We start from the raw sequence: 17,871 nt of genomic DNA on the forward strand, positions 1-17,871 counted from the left end.
ATTAGTCGATTCAGCTTGTTAGAGATTATCCATGACTGAACCCTTTACATATGACATGATATTTTGCCTTTCGAGGGGTGCAAAAACTATTGTTTTCTTGACAGGCATGATGAGATATTTGAGTGCAACATACTTGAGTTCATGCTAAATTGGCAGTGTAGTTTGAACAAAATGAACAAAGCGTCATCGGAGGCAGTGTTACTTTATTAACATCTGAATGTCTGTGGAATGAGTTCAAGTGCACCATACACCCTCATGGTTCACAAATTAGAGGAAACATTTTCCTCATAATTTTGAGGCCTTCCTGTTGAATCTAATGACAACAGTCATATTATCGAGTTGACAGAAACTACACTACACTGACAAAGTTCATGGTAAATTAGCAAGTACTCTCTTTACAGTCACAATGATCTTGAAAACAAGTTGGCTTCCTTGACTGAATTTTAGAAAAGAAGAACGAGAACAAAAAGGTTTATGTGAATGGCTTTCTACCAGCATCCACTGCCTTCAACAACAAACAACAACAACTACGCCTTCATCCCAAAACAATTGGGGTCAGCGATATGAACCAAACAAGAAATTCATTTTGGGTCTTCCACATGAATCCTTTTCCTCCAATCATTTCTATCCAATGCCATGTCCTCGGTGAGGTTCAAAGCATTCATATCCTTTCCTATCATCTCCATCCAAGTCTTCCTAGGCCTACCCCGACCTCTTTTAACTAATATATTTTTCCATTTCTCCAACCTTCTAACTGGAGCATCATTAGGCCTTCGCCGAATATGTCCAAACCACCGTAAACGATTCTCTCGCATCTTATTTTCAATGGGTGCAACACCTACCTTCTTACGTATCTCCTCGTTCTGAATCTTATCTTTTATTGTATTTCCACACATCCATCTAAGCATCCGCATCTCAGCTACACTCATTTTTTGAATATGATGTCTCTTGGCAGCCCAACATTTTGTACCATATAGTAAAGCGGGTCTAATAGTCGCCCTATAAAACTTTTCCTTCAACCGCAATGACATTTTACGATCGCACAACACTGCCTTCGAATCCATTAAATACTCAATGTAAGTATACCTCACACACACACATGTCAGCATTTGTTAGGGACTAACATGCTTTGGTGAAGAACCCAATGGCAAAGTTCAAGTATGTTTTGATCATTTATTACTTAGTGGCAAAGTTCAAGTATGTTTTTTCAGTATTTATTTGAGATTTTTTATTTTTTGTTGGTTGTTGCTTCATCAATAAAGAATTTTTTATTTATTTATAATTTTAGATATTTTTTATAGTTTTTTTAAGTTTTTTTTTTAAATTGAGGCTTATGCTTTACGCCCCGAGGCTTATGCCTCGCCTCAGATTTTGGTGGAGCGCCTCCCTACGCCTCAACGCTTTTCACAACATTGGTGTGTACTATATGCGCAATATTTGGCCTGATAATTCAGGTACATTAATGATCCGATAAGTTGCCTAGAACGAGTTGGATCATCTAATAACACTCTGTCTTCAGCTCTCATTTTTGCATTTATCACTTCAGGAGTATCGACATATTTTGTGTCAGTGACTCCCGAACGTGCAATAATATCAGTAGCAAACTTGATTTGAGACAAAATGTACCTTATTGGAGAGTATGCTATTTCAATTCCTAAAAAATATCTCAAAAAACCAAGGTCAGTCATATCAAAGGATTTTTTAAGCATAATTTTAATTTCTTCAATTTCCTTCTGATAACTCCTAGTGATGATCATATCAACAACATACAAAAGGAGAATGATAAGTGAGGTACCTGTAGATCTTACAAAAAAAGTAGTGTCAGTGTAACAAGATTTAAATCCAAGGTTCAACACAGTTTCACTAAAATGATCATACATACTTTACGATCTTGTTTAAGTTCATATATAGCTTTTTGAAGACGAAGAACCATACCATTTTCAATAGTCTGACCAGGGGGAGGATCTATGTACACTTCTTCATTTAAATTTTCATTTAAGAAAACATTCTTAACGTCTAACTGATATATATGTCATTTCTTAATGGATACTAATGCAACTAGAGCCTTAACTGTGGTCATGCGAGCTACTGAGGCAAATGTTTACTCATAATCTATTCTATATTCCTGAGAGTATTATTTTGCAACTAATCTTTCTTTATATCTTAATAGGGATCCATCGATCTTTGTTTTGATTTTAAAAACCCATCTGCATCCTATTGTCTTCTTTCTCTTGGGAAGAAATTCAACTGCACAAGTATGTGCCTTATGTAATGCATCTAATTCTATTTTCATAGCTTCTATCCATTCTTTTATGTTTTTAGCTTCTTTGTAGTTAGATGGTTCATAATATGAATGAATTGCTAGAAGGCAAGTCCTATAGTTTGGAGAAAAAAATTCATAAGAGACAAACCTATTTAGAGGCCTATGTATTCGTTCAGATCTTCTAACACTAGCTTCTTAAACATTTGTTGATTGATTATACCTTTCAAAAACACATGAATGTTCCCCATTATCTCGTCTAGAGTATTAGAAGAGATTATGAGTTGGTTCTCTTTCTTCACTTGAGTCATTAATAGACTCAAAAATTATTAATATCATTATTATCAATAATTTCATTATTTGATTTAGGTAACAAATCAAATAAAAAGGCATACTCGGATTATTCCTTAGGTTTTTATAAAACAAATCCATTTTCATTTTCAAGAAAAGTAACATTTCTAGAGACATAAAGTTTATCATTTATTTGATCATAACATCAATAGCCTTTTTTATTTTCAGCATATCCAAAAAAAAAACATTTTATAGTTTTAGGAAAGATTTTGTTATAGTTTTCAAGAAGCACAAAACATTTGCATCCAAATACCCTTAGCCTTTTCAGAACAGGAGAAATTTTAAAAGGTTTTTCAATAGGAGATTTGTTTTCCAACGTTTGAGAAGGCAATCTATTTATTAGATACAATGCGAAAAGAGCGGCTTCGGCCCAATTTTTTTTTTTGAAATTTCTTTTGAAGTGAGTAGGGTCCTAGTAGTTTCAATAATTTGACGATGCTTTCTTTCAAAAATATCATTTTGTTGGGGGCCTTAGCACAAGATCGTTGGTGTAAAATGCAATGAGATTTTAGATATAATTGAAATTCATTTGAAAGAAACTTTCTCCCAAAGTCGGAGCGGAAGACTTTAATATTTGTTTTAAATTGATAAATTTTAAAAACAAGAAAAAACTTCAGATTTGAGTTTAAAGAAGTATATACAAGTATGTCTACTAAAATCATCTATGAATATAACATAATATGAATAACCATCTTTTGACATAACGGGAGCGGGACCCCATACATCCAAAAGCACTAATTCAAAGATTTCATTAGTCAAAGAAGTTCTATATCCAAAAGGCATCATTTGCATTTTCTCAAGTATACAATATCATATACAAAATCTTTATCCTTACAATTTTTTTTAAAAAATAAAAATGAGATAATTTGGATATACTTGGGTGTCCTAATCTTTTATGCCAAAGATCTAAATTAATGTCTTTAACATAATACAAAAAAAGTTTTGGGGTAAACATAAGGAATCCATATAGTAAAGATCTCTTCTATGGCCTTGCCTAATCAGCTTCTCTGACTGGAGATCTTGCACCCAACAAGCCTTAGATGAGAAGAATACTTTACACCCATAATAAAAAATTTGAGATACCGAAAAAATGTTTAAGTATAATTTTGGAATATTTGGAACAAAAAAGTTTTTTGAGATATTGTTGAGGTTTCCTATACTTTTAACTTTTAAAGAAGTACCATCGAGGGTTGATACACATGAAAAATATAAATTAGTACAATCAGATAATAGAGACTCATTGAGTCATATGAAAAGAGGCTCCCAAATCCAAAATCCAAGAACACTTACTCTGAGGAGAAGAGGAGGAGATGGCGGTGCCGGATGTATAAGGAGTGACTTTAAGAATTTGTGAGACAGCCTCTACTATTTGGGCAATTCTCAAATCATTGAAGTAGCCCCCTTTTGATTCTTGAACTTAGGATAATCTGGTCTTATATGCCCTAGTTTCTTACAATGATGACAAATAATTTTACCTTTGTATCTTCCCCCATTATGTCCTCCATTGAATTTTCTTTCAAAGTGAGGTGGTTTATAAGTTTTTACAAAATTTTCGGGTCTTGAAACGGCAAGAACCTCATCATTAGACTTGGGCATTCCAAGTCTTGTTTCTTCTTGACAAATTTGAGGAAGAGCCTCACTTATAGAAAGAGTCGAAGTCCTATAAAGCAAAAAGGACCTAACTTCCTCAAATTCCGATCGGAGACCATAAAGAAAAGAGAAAAGGTTTTCTCTTTCAACTTGTAATTTCCTTATTTCAATAGTCGAACCTTCACATTTTGGTTTTAACATATCTAGTTTATCCCAAATAGGAGATAAAATACCATAAAAGTCTCTTACACTTTTATCTCCTTGTTTGGTATTACGTACATTGTCTTAATATTTAATATAACCTAGTCATATTCTTTCGGATGAAGGTACTCTTTAAGAAAATCCATGCATCACATGCCCTTATAAATTTTGAACTCCATAGTATTCATGAACCATGAGAGAATTTGAGCATGACTAGCTTCCCAATCCTCTAGCTTCTTTTGATATTCTTGCAAAGCTTTCTTTTTTTCTTCAAATAGAGCTTTGACTTGATCTCCTTCTCTTCTTGTCAATTTGAGTTGAGGTTCATTAGTGATTTCACTAACAAACCCCAAAGCTTTTTACCTTTTATGTGATTCTCCGTAGCAGTCGCCCATATCAAATAATTGTTTTCGTTTAGCTTAAGAGATGATGGAGGCGGAATCTCTTTCTCCCATAATAAAGAATTCTTGTACAAAAGGAGTGGATGAGGACTAAAGGTTGAAGAGCACTACCAGAAGGAGAGCAATCCCAAGATAGCTTTCACTACTCCAAGAGCCTAGCTCTTATACTAACACTTCAAATGGTTTAGAAAAGCATTACATTACATAGAGAGGTTACCTTTAAGGGAGGCAGTCCAACGACTGTCAGCCCAACAGTGATTTTGACTTTACAATAAATAAACAAAAAGACTTTTTAGTCCCTAATGACTGTACTAAAAATACATATTATGAAATGACCAAAATACTCCTGATATATGTATATTGTATAAATATATGTATGTCAGTTAGGTATAAATATATACACTCGAGTTACCGGAAGCTTCTTAGATAGGTGGGAAGCTCGCTTCCCGGAAACTCGCTTTGAAAACACGATACTCCACGCTTCCGAAACTTGATGAGAACCTCAATTCTCCCACGCTTCTCCTATGCTTTCCACATGCTTCATTTATTCTTCTTATATGTTCTACTTACTTTTCATATTTTTTATGTGTTTTTTCTCACTCTTCTCACTCACTTTCATGTGTTTTCTCTAAATTTGTAGTCATCATTTTTAGATTTTGTTAAAATTTTAATTCTTACACTAAAAAAATCATGAAATTTAATATTAGTCACTTTTATTTTAGTTTTTATTTGTGTTTCATTTTGATTCTCATTCAATTCTTATATTTCTTTTTTTATATTCCTCGCTTCCCACTTCCTATACATTTTTAAATACATCGTGTCTCGCTTCCGCTTCCCGTATCGTTTCTCGCTTTCGCTTCCTAGTCTGGCAACCTTGATTCACACAGTATTTTAACAGAAATGACTTTCTCCGCAAGAGTTGTCTTATTTCTTATTGTCTTTGTTGACCTAAACTGGTTTGCATCAATGGCTTTAAGAGAAAGGGCAGCAAATCACAATCATGTTCCGTCATTTCTTCAATAGCAAACAAAGAACTTCAACAATTTGTTCAATGCTCAACCAACTGAAATTTTTTCTCAAAGTATACTTTCACAGTGATGCCATATCATGATTTGACTATGCATGCTTATGAGGCTTCTGCCTAAATAAAATTTCTGAAGCAAGGGATGTTCATAGATTATTCAACAAGACCACAAAAGAAACAACTACAGAGATTAAGATCACTATTAAGCAAAGAGATATTACTTGGCAGGCATAGAGGTAACAGCACAAACAACTTGTTCTGGATCTGCATAAATCATAACAGTGTGGAGCTTAAAGCCAAGGAACAAGACAAAAGCAAACTATGAATATGGAAACAAGACATGCAACAGTTTCAGATGGGGCAGCAGAGGGGAAAAAATAAATAAATACAAGGGAGCAGTCAACATCAAAATTATTGTATCTGACATCAGTAAACATATGGAATGAAACTCAACAAACTATACCAATAAAAGATTTATTAGAATATCCTGTCAAACAACACCGTTATACATATTATATATTATGCAAGCCAGAAACATGGACAAGGACAGAGTACGCTAGTACAAAGCGGTTTCTACATTGATCTGGGAATACACCTAGACACTCCAAAAAAGCTTATTAAATGGGTCAGCCATATCAGAATGATTCGATCAAAATACTCCTGAAAAGTCCTCTTCCTGGAAATGGTGTCTGACTTGTCGAGAACCAATGTAGAATCAATACCAATCAACAAGACAAGATCCAACTAGGCTGAGTGCTCAATCAATTCAGATCTGATAGAGTTAAATGTGCCATTCTATTATTATACTTCAGAAATAAGCTCTCATGGGGAACTTCCATCACCAATCTTGGAAAACATCAACCAACCAGGTCCCCCTTCCCGACTATTGATGGCACTTCTTTAAGCGGGCTCCTTTTGTGTACTGACAGTTGGAATTCCATGTTTTCAGCCAGTGATGGTCATCGATTATCCTTCCTGTTATTCCAATCACCCTCAGACTTGTTCAAAGATACAGAAGAAACAAACTCGGTAAACTCTGTGATGGATTCCTTCATTAGCAATTGTGTCAAAAGTGAAGAAAAGACTTAAGTGATTGCTTGCAGTTTGGTAAGTAATGGAGTGATTAATATGTGCTCACATGGAATTTTCACAAAGTTCAATCACTCTGACACCCCTTTTGATAAGAATAGGCAGGTAAAGTTTTCTTGAACTCTTCTTGTCCTTGACACTAGAGAAATTCAGATCCATCAAGAACAAAAATGTTTGGATTATTAAGTTCACGCCTACAATATAAGCAATTAAGCATCCAACTTGAAACTTTAAATTAAGGCACACGTTCCTCATACCACCAGTCTCCTTTTCATGATGGGTAATTCTTTCTCTCTTTAAGAACCAGTAATTCTCTTTGTCCTTATTAACTCCATCATTATCCACATTTCATCCTCAAAACTATCAGCCAATTTTCTTGAAATGGAGGGTAAAAAGAGATTTTGAGCTCCATTTCACAAAAAAATTATCTTTAATATTTTTTAGGAAACTTTTGACGTCATTTAGATGGACAGAGCCTGACTTAAAACATCAGGCCAACACAGAAGACAACTTCATGAAGAAATGAATGGTAAGAGTGGTGTTATCTTCCTCCCTAGCCATGTCTTTAGGTCTGCTAATATAGAAAAGGCACCACAAATCTAAGAAAGTGCATGGGTCCTCCATGGATAACCTGTTGCTAGCATAAGCACCAACGACACCCTACTATTTCTTTCGCCAAGCAGAATGTATGCACTTTGAAATTTTAGCCTTTCATCTGAAAGAAAAAGAGGGCCTCTAACAAAGTTCACCAAATCACCAAAGTCGACACACAAAAGAGCCACAAAAAGGGCTCACACACAAAACCGACAAGAGGCTCACAAAATATAAAAAATAATGTTTTATTGTATTAAAATATGCAAGAAGCATATTACATAGAGAGGGGGGTCTCCCCTATTTATATACAAGAGAGAGAACACAAGAGGGGCTCAAATAGAGTCGTTGAGCTAGTCCAACAACTCTATTTGTAGCCGTTGGACTAGCTCCAACAGCTATAAAACTAGTCAACATTATATTGATTAGTTCAAATGGAACTGAATAAAAAGATAAAGTATCAAACAAAAGAAAAATATTTACATCAAATATATATATATACAACTTAACACTCCTCCTTAAACTTACGGTACAATAAGTGAAAGTTTTCTTAAAAGGAAGTGAAATCTGGGAGCGAGAGGTTTGGTGAAGAAATTTACTAACTGGTATTCTGATGTAACATAAGGCAGATCTATAGTCCCATGTAGATACTCCTCTCATACGTAGTGACAATTCATCTATATACGTTTATTGTGTTCATGAAATCTATGGTTGTTAACAATGTAAATTGCACTCTTGTTGTCATAGCACATTCGTGAGGCTCCAGACACTTAAATTCTCATATCAACCATAGCCCGGTATTCAGCTTCAGTTGACGAAAGTGAGGCATTCAATTGCTTCTTGCATTGCCATGAAATTTTTCACCTAAAAATACACAAAAACTCATGGTTAAGTATCGGTTATTAGGATCACCTCCCCAGCCAGCATCAATATAAACAATTCAATCAAATGTAGAAAAAGTAGATAAAAAAAGATCTCGAAAAATAGAAGTCTTAATATATCTAATAATACGCAAGATCGCTCTCATGTGAACAGAAGTTGGAGCATGATGAAATTGGTTGGATGTATGAATTGCATGAGCTATATCAGGTCTCGTAATTGATAGATAAGAAAGTACTCTGATAAGTTGTCTTTACGAAGTTGTATTTTCAAGTGGTTCCCCATCATTAATTCTCATCTTGGCATTGACAACGTCGGGAGTGAAAGTCTTCTTATCATCAGAGATTTCAGACTTGGAAATAATATTTAGAACTAATTTAGACTGAGTCAATAGATAACCGGTAAGAGAATAAGCAACTTCAATTCCCAAAAAATATTTTAAAAAACTCAAATCAGTCATTTCAAAATGTTTCTTGAGGAGTTTCTTAATGTTTTTTACTCCCTATTTACCCCTTCCTGTGATGATCATGTCATCTACATAGAAAAAAAATTAATAATATATCAAAAATCTTAACAAACAATGTTGTGTCAATCAAACAAGATTGAAATCCAATATCAAGTATAACTTGACTAAACCTGTCATACCAAGCTTTCGATGCTTGTTTAAGACCATAAAGGACTTTGTCCAAACGAAGAACTTTTCTTTTAAGGATAATTATAGCAGGTAGTGTTTTTATATAAACTTCTTCAACCAATTTTTTATTAAAAAATAAATTTTTAACGTCCATCTAATATATAGGTCATCTTCTAACAAAAGATAGAGCTACTAAAGTCCTAATTGTGGTCGTCCTAGCCACTCGGGCAAAGGTTTCTTCTTAATCTATGCCATATTCTTGAAAGTATCTCTTGGCAACTAATATGAATTTGTATCTTTCAAGAGTTCCATCACTCTTGGTTTTCACCTTATACACTCATCTAAAACCTATTGGTTTCTTTTCTTAGAGAATGTCTTGAATAGCCTCAATATTGGCTCTTTCTAAAGCTTCTAGCTCTACCCTCATGGTTTCTACCCATTCAAAGTGTTTTTTTGCTTAAGCATAGGTCAAGGATTCTATATAAGATTGTATTAATGCAATATAGGGTTGGTACCTAAGTGAAAAAGAGTCATAAGACACAAATTTCTCAAGGGGGTTTGAGATTCTAGATGACCTTCTAGTTTGTATTTCCGGTTGGTTTTCAATATCAGAATATCTTTCAAGTGCACATAGACGTTTAGAATCACTACGCCTAGAATATTGTATACAGTTTTGATCCTCACAGGATTGCTATTCTTTAATTTCATCATCATGAGATTGTTCTTCACTCGCTACATCATTTCTAAGCTCATGACCTTTATCAAGATCAAAATCACAATCATCATATTTTGGAACTAAATCCAAGAAAAAAGAATACTCAATTATTTTCTTAGATGTTTCAAATTCAAAGAATCTTTCCGTTTCTAAGAAAGAGACATTTCTTGAAACATATAGTGTTATTTTTAAAATAAAAAACCTATAGCCTTTTTGGTTATTTGCATACCCAAAAAATACACAAGAAATAACACGGGAAGAAAGTTTATCATTCTTGTTAGTAAAGACAAAACATTTACACACAAACTCTCAATCTAGAATAATCAGGGATTAATTTAAAAAGTTTTTCAATTGGTGACACATTTTGCAAAGAGGGGGATAGCATTTTGTTGATGAGATAAACAATCAATGTAGCTTCAGCCCTAAAATCTTTTCGTACTTGATTTGTTATAAACAATGTTCTTATTGTTTCTCTAATATGCATGTGCTTCCTTTCTGTCATTTTGTTGTGGAGTGTAAGGACAAGATTTTTTGTGTGATGTCATTTAGATTTAGGTAATTTTTAAAAAAAATTGATAAAAAATCTCTTCTTGAATCAGTGCGAAAGATAGAAATATCATTTTTTTAATTATTTTTTACCAAATTGTGAAATATTTGAAAATATAAGAAAACTTCATATTTATGTTTAAGAAAATAGATCCAAGTATGTCTAGAACTATGTCACAGGGATTCGGCTAGCAGGGTGCCGCAACCGCGTCGATGCGACTCGACGCGGATGCGGGTGCGGCACCGGGTGCTGTCAACCTGACCCAAGGTGCGTTGACCGCACCCAGGGTCATTTTTTTGGATTTTTTTTAAAAAAAAATTGCCCTATGAAATGGGCTGCGGAATTTTAAAAAAAAAATTGGGTTGCTCAGCCCCCTGTCGACCAACTCCTCACAAAGGAGAAGAAAAGGAGGGAGGGTTTTTCACCTCGAAAGGCCGCAGCAACGGGGCCGTCGGGGTTGCTCGCTGACGGCGGCGATCATCGGGAACCACGGCAACCATAGCAGAGAGGGGACAGCGACGGTGTTGTCGCCGGCAGCTGTAAACGTCAGGTGGCCGAAAGAAACGAGACCACCGATGTAACAGGGAGAGAGGCTCAGTGGAAGGGGCGTCGACTTTCCCGGCGTCGGGGTTCTGGCGCAGCCGATCGCCAGTCAGGAGGTCGCCGCTGATGTCGCAGGTGGCCGTCGGGAGGTCTGCCGAATTCAGAGAGGGGGAGGCGAAGAGGCTCGGAGGTCGGCAACGACAAGGGACACAGGCGGCGAAGGTGGGGGATCACTGGAGCTTGGAGGTTGTCGTCGGCTTCGATCGCCGACGTCCTGCGACACAGAGGACGGAGAGGGGGGGTGCTTGCGTCGTCGGGGGGTCTACCGAACTGAGAGAGGAGGCGAACAGGTGGTCGGCGGCGAGTCGGCGGTGCTCGGTGGCCGCAGGGAGGAGCGAGAGGAGAACGGGCGAGGGGAGAGAAGGGGCGAGGGTTTTTGCCCCTCGCCCGAGACACCTGCGTCCTTTAAAAGACGCAGGTTCTTGAGGCTTCGAGAACCGGGTTCGGGTTAGGCTTGGGTCTGGTTCGGACCCGGATCCGGGCCCGACACAGGGGACCAAACCTCGACACGTGTAGGGCACGTGTCTGACACGTTCTTTTTTTTTTACGGGCATTACACATGGACCTTAACAGCTACCATACATTCATACATATACACTATACATGATATATATATATATATATATTTACATTTTTGCCCCTGCCGCACCGCCGCACCCGGGTTCTTTGGAAGTGCCGAATCCCCGCACTCGCACCCATGTGACATAGGTCTAGAAAAATCAACAACTACGCCTTCATCCCAAAACAATTGGGGTCGGCGATATGAACCAAAAAAGAAAATCATTCTGGGTCTTCCACATGAATCCTTCTCCTCCAATCATTTCTATCCAATGCCATGTCCTCGGTGAGGTTCAAAGCATTTATATCATTTCCTATCATCTCCATCCAAGTCTTCTTAGGCCTACCCCAACCTCTTTTAACTAATATATTTTCCCATTTCTCCATCCTTCTAACTAGAGCATCATTAGGCCTTCGCCGAATATGTCCAAACCACCGTAAACGATTCTCTCTTATCTTATTTTCAATGGATGCAACGCCTACCTTCTTACGTATCTCCTTGTTTTGAATCTTATCTTTTATTGTATTTTCACACATCCATCTAAGCATATGCATCTCAGCTACACTCATTTTTTGAATATGATGTCTCTTGGCAGCCCAACATTTCATACCATATAGTAAAGCGGGCCTAATTGTCATCCTATAAAACTTTCCCTTCAACAGCAACGGCATTCTACGATCGCACAACACTCCAGCTGCACTTTTTCATTTCATCCACCCAACCTTTATCCTATGATTTACATCTCCATCGATTTCTCCATACTTTTGAATGATAGATCCCAAATATTTGAAACAGTCATCCACCGGTATTTCTTGCTCACCAAGCTTCACTACACTCCCATCACTACTTCGTTGCTTACTAAACCGACATTCCATATATTTTGTCTTACTCTTACTCAACTTAAAACATCTTGCTTCCAATGGCTATCTTTGTAATTCTAACTTAGCATTAACCCCAGCTCTAGAATCATCAATCAAAACAATATCATCAGCAAACAACATACACCACGGCACATTTTCTTGAATTGATCTCGTAAGCTCATCCATCACTATAGCAAATAGAAAAGGGCTTAATGCAGATCCTTGATGTAACCCAACCGTTATAGGAAAATTGGTTGTCACCCCTCCACAAGTGCAGACATTGGTTACTACTCCTTCGTACATATCTTTAATTATATTAATGTACTTGAGAGAAACACCTTTCTTCATCAACGTTTAGATATAAGTAAATCCACGTTTAGATATCACAGGCGTTGGGCCCCAAACATCTGAATGTATTAACTCAAGCAGTCTAGAAGAAACAAAAGTTCTTTCTTGAAATGGTAATTTCTTCATTTTTTCAAGAATATAATCTTCATAAGTAAAGTTTTCAGAATTATAAAAAAAATTAGATTTGAAAAATATTGAATTTTGAATAAATTAGAATAACCAAGACTTTTATGCTACAAATCCAAATCTAATTTTTTAACATTACAATAAAAGGTATTCTTAGGTATTTTCAAAAAAAACCATTTAGTATAAACCTCATTCTCTATAGCCATCCGCAATCAGCTTTCTTGATTGGTGATCCTGCGTCCAACAACCATTAGATGAGAAAAAAATATTACATCCATGGTCAGATATTTAAGAAACAAACAAAAGATTTAAATTTAATTTAGGAATATATCTAACTTTTGAAAAAAAAAATTGAACTTTGAGAAATATTTTTGAAATTTCCTATTCTTTTTATCTCAAGAGAAGTAACATCGTTAGTAAACACAATTGACCTACTTGAGTTATGACCCGCTTGAGTTATGACATTCAGATAAAATATCACCATTTAGTATCATATGAAACGAGACACCTGAATCAAGAAGCCAAAGAGATTTATCGGGATTAGGATCAGAGAAGTATGAAACATCGACTTCAGTTAACGAAGATGCTCCTTTGAGGAGAGGTTGAAGATCCTTCACTAGTTGAATCAAAGAAATGTTCCCAATAGATTAATCTTGTGTGGTTCTAACATCATTTGACTCTTGTGAGGCAACATTCTTCTCTTATGTCCTTTCTAACTTAGGACAATATGTTTTGATATGACCCGGTTCATGGCAATAATAACAAATAATTTTTTCTTCTCGTATTCATTGCTTTGTTTTCCATAATACTCATTACTTTGCTTTCCATAGTGAGGTGGTTTGTACATACGAACATAGTTTCCTGACCTATATACAGCTAGTACCGAGTCATCATCACTCTTAATAGTCCGCTTTTTAAGCCTATTTACTTTCATGCTTAACTCCTAAATTGTGTCTTCAATACAAGGAACTTTTCCTCTACGAAAAAAAGGCTGATTTTGTAGACTCAAATTCCAATCTTAGATCATCTACAAATTGATAAAAATGCTTTGCATCCATTTATTTTTTACGGAGTTCTATATCCTCGAGGCAATGCCATCTTGACTCAAGAAGAGCCAACTCTTCCCAAAATTGAATAACTCACTATAAAATTCTCTAATGCAGAACTTGAGTCATAGTCCAAATTTTATCTTGTAAATTGCATACATGTGCAATATCCTTAAGGGAATACATTTTCTTGAGATATTCTCAAGCTTTATTTGCATGCTCAAACTTTGTAAGACTTGAGCATTTCTTAATATCAACACCACTAACGAGCCAAGACATGATCTTGGTGATAGAAATGGTGTGGAGACACATAATATGAGAGAGAAAAGAGAAAGAAACAATGTGGGAGAAAGGTGCAAGGATCGTGTACTCAGCCTCATGCCCATGTGTGTGTGTGTGTGTATATATATAATATATCTAGCATTGTCATGGTCGTGCAATGGTATATACATATGGTCCTAATACAATACACACATGAACTAGTTTTATGGGTGCAACATGTTGTTTTTCCTAGAATTAGCATTGCATCACAATGTGTCATACGATACATCTTGATATAACATTGGTCCAAGGGTTTATAATGTAGCCTAAACTAAACTAGCAGAAACATTACAACATATAGATGATAGAAAAAACATAAATGGCTTAACAAAATACTAAAATAACATGTTACACGGAAAAGAGCACCAATTATGTCTTTCAACATGATTTTTTCAAAAAAATTAACAAAACTCCAACAAATAAAAGCTATTCAAAACACACTTACAACACAACTCGAGAGAATATAGAGCCAAATTTTCTAACCAATGAAAGAAAATGTGGAGCAACCATTTCAAAGTCTAATAGAAAAAGTTACTCAAACTATTGTACGACAACTAAAAGAAAATCAAACCAATATCCTAACAGTGCATATTCACGCTATTATGTCAAGTCAAAATGCTAAATGGTGATGCACATTCCACTTACAAGGAACTCGTTTAGTACATAACTCAGACTGGAATGACAAACCATTGCTGAACTCCATATAATTTTTTCCTGTAAAACTAGGCAATGTCAACATAGAATGAACATACAGAAACAAGTGAAGATGGCACATAAGCAATTACCAGCATAAAATACAATTAATCAGAGATCTAGTGCAAAGAGGAAATATTTTTTGCTAGGGATTCACTTAAAACCATACTCCATCCCCAGTAGCAATTTTAGCTTATCCTCTAACCCATCATTCTACTATGAAAGTTTCCTCCAAGCCATAGATTTTTCTTGCATTTCTTTTTCATTTCATAGGTATAATGTGGTTAATAAGGGAACAGAATCAACAGATATTTGACGCTGCAATGACCACAGCAACAAAAGCTATGGTAATGAAGCTTTGTTCTATTATTGATCGCATTATTTAACATAGGGATGCTGGAAAGGTACCCCTTTTCGCTATTGTTTCTCCTTTTCACTTCCTTTTAGTAATCTTTTGTGCTTTGTTTTGTTTTCTTTTTTCTGAGAACCCATTTGGGATTATTTCGTTGTTCTAATCAGATTCACAATACTGAGGATCTCTTGGAAATCCCTATCCTTGGTTATTTGAATATGTTTCCGTTTCTCAATTTTCTACTTCCATTAGAAAAGTGGTACTTGCTCATTTTTTAAATCAGCTATTGCACAAAGAACTTAAACAAAGTTTAAATGAAGTGTTTACAAGTTAAGAAAAGTAAGACAAATTGTATGCCTCATTAATTCCTCAGTGTGCTTCTTAGTGTTTATCACATAAGAAATTTTTGAAAATTTAGAACAGTATAATTTTTTATGATTAAGTTGATTAACATTAGACTAAGGAGATACTACATTTAGAAATATGTTTAATATGAACTGTTTGACATAAGTTGGATATAGTGAGAGGGTTCAAACTATCATGGATCTATGTAGTCAAAAGCACCAACTAGGCACCAACTAGTCTGCCTAGTCGGTCTAGGCATAAGTAAAACGCCTAGGCTTTGCAATTCCTAGGTGGGTACCTTAAAAGGTACCAATTTTGCTGACTAGTTGGCGACTAAGGTGCCTAGTCCTTGACTAGTCTTTTTAGGGGTCTACCGACTAGGCACTGCCTAGCGCTTTTGACTACATAGTCATGGAAGCACCCATTTCCCTTCCCGTGCATTTGCACAGGTGTTGTATTAGTGTGTATATCTAATAATATATTATATATTACATATATATATATATATATATATATTTATATTTATATTTATATTGATATTGATATTTATATTTATATTTATATCAAGGGAGAGAGAAGAAAAAAATTTGTTCTCAATCACACAGGATGCCCTGCTGATTGTTATTTTGTCAAGTCACTTAATGGTAGAAGAATGTTGGTATCTTTAACAAGAAAAAATTAATAACAGAATTATGGCCTGAAATGAACTTAAATACTGGAATTAGGGAGATGATCAGGTAAAACTTTTGACATGGTTAAGGCAGGTGCACATAGATCCTAGCATACAGGAAATTTTCATTTCAAAGAACAAGCACACATGCCTCCTTCCTCTCCTTCCCCTAATCAGAGAAAGAGAAAAACAATCAAATACTGCATGGCCAATGAAATTGATGCACATTAATCAGTGACAGAACCTTTACTTTGAGTGGAATGAATACCATTTCTAGAATAATATCGTATTTGAGGGCCATCATAAACCTCTTTATGGACAACTGCTCGTTTTTTGACTTCCTCCTCACGTGCTAAGACACGCTCCAAATTCCTCAGGTTCATAACCTCTACAAAATTAGCCTCCAAGACTTCAATAACAAGTACTGCCCTTAGATGCAGAGCAAAATCTATAGCAGGAGTTTTACCAGATTGAATAATGAAGTCTTAATAGTGACAAACCTGTTTGTGCTGCTTCTAGAAGCATCTCTTCTTGAGTCATTCGCTTTTCCTCACCTTCCTTTTTCCTTTTAATAGGCTGGAAAATAAGCATGGCCACATGTGACAGAATGTAAACAGAGGTCAAAGTAAGTCAAGCAGAGACTTTTCCACGGGTGATGTACTAAATTAACAATTCATTCTTGAATCTTGACTATTTTAAAGTTACAATACAGAGCAATAAAATGGAAAACATTGGCAGACCTATGCTGCATCCTGTTTGGGTGTGCAGTGAGCACTAAGCTGTATCTAGAGCAGGTACAAGTATCAGCATGATAATTGTCACTTAAACTGAAAATTTGCTGCAAGATATATTAATCCTATATTTGCCTAGTTAGGGTGTTCGGCAAGAAATATTCACAGATACAAGGTACTGTATCCAGGCATCCTCCTTTTCTTTCAGGCACTTTGCTATTTTTGTCATTTTCCTTGTCTACAGGATCATTTATTTATCAGAACACAGTAGATGAACAGACGACATGCTTAACAACTCCCTGTCATTTGTGTTCACATGTGACTTCCTCCTCATGTACCAAGCTTCTTTCTATAAGAAACTTGTTAGAAGCCCATACAGAAAAAAAAACAGGATGCATGTATCATGCTCTCTTTGAAACAAAACCATCTATCAGCACAGTAGGTAAAAGGTTAGCTTGCATACTGAATTGCAAGCCATGAAATTTCACGTCTCACTTCAGATCTTTGTTTGGCTAAGATTTCTTATTGGCAAACCATTCCCACTGCCCAGATGATAAACTTTGAGCATGTTTAATATCTCTTTAGTTTAAGATTTACCAGTCTCTCTTTAACAATTCATTGTCACGTTTTCCACAAGAAATTTCTTATCATAGACCCTGGTTATACAAGAAACATTTTTGAAAATTTACTAATACGGTTCTGTTAAGGTTATGAAAATTGTAGCAAAGTGACAAACTAAGGGCACAAGTGCAACCTATAAATACTTTATCACCTCAGAAAGTTATGCAAATAGTTGCCAAAGTGACAAATTAAGGGCACATATGAATCTATAAATACTTCCTTACCTGACAAAGTAGGCTATTTTTTCTCAGATGAGAAGATTTCCTCATCACTTTCCAAACATGTGATTCATTTTACGTGGAAAATGACCCAAA

At 35.6% G+C, this 17,871-nt stretch overlaps 1 protein-coding gene across 5 annotated transcripts in view; it reads right to left on the minus strand.

Annotated features, from left to right (window-relative positions):
* Positions 1 to 17,871, minus strand: part of SWC2 (DNA binding protein SWC2) — a 49,500-nt gene that overhangs the window by 19,196 nt on the left and 12,433 nt on the right. For all 5 annotated transcript variants that reach the window (XM_090006237.1, XM_090006235.1, XM_090006236.1 and 2 more), the window contains exons 6-9: positions 16,706 to 16,781; positions 16,474 to 16,593; positions 14,791 to 14,859; positions 6,049 to 6,091 (exon numbers count right to left, since the gene is read on the minus strand). In XM_090006237.1, coding sequence (XP_089862363.1) covers positions 6,049 to 6,091; positions 14,791 to 14,859; positions 16,474 to 16,593; positions 16,706 to 16,781 — 308 coding nt within the window. The remainder of the gene's footprint in view (positions 1 to 6,048; positions 6,092 to 14,790; positions 14,860 to 16,473; positions 16,594 to 16,705; positions 16,782 to 17,871) is intronic.

This window comes from Nuphar pumila, chromosome 5 (assembly GCF_984573655.1).
Source record: "Nuphar pumila chromosome 5, dmNupPumi1.hap1.1, whole genome shotgun sequence".
Classification (NCBI taxonomy): Eukaryota; Viridiplantae; Streptophyta; class Magnoliopsida; order Nymphaeales; family Nymphaeaceae; genus Nuphar; species Nuphar pumila.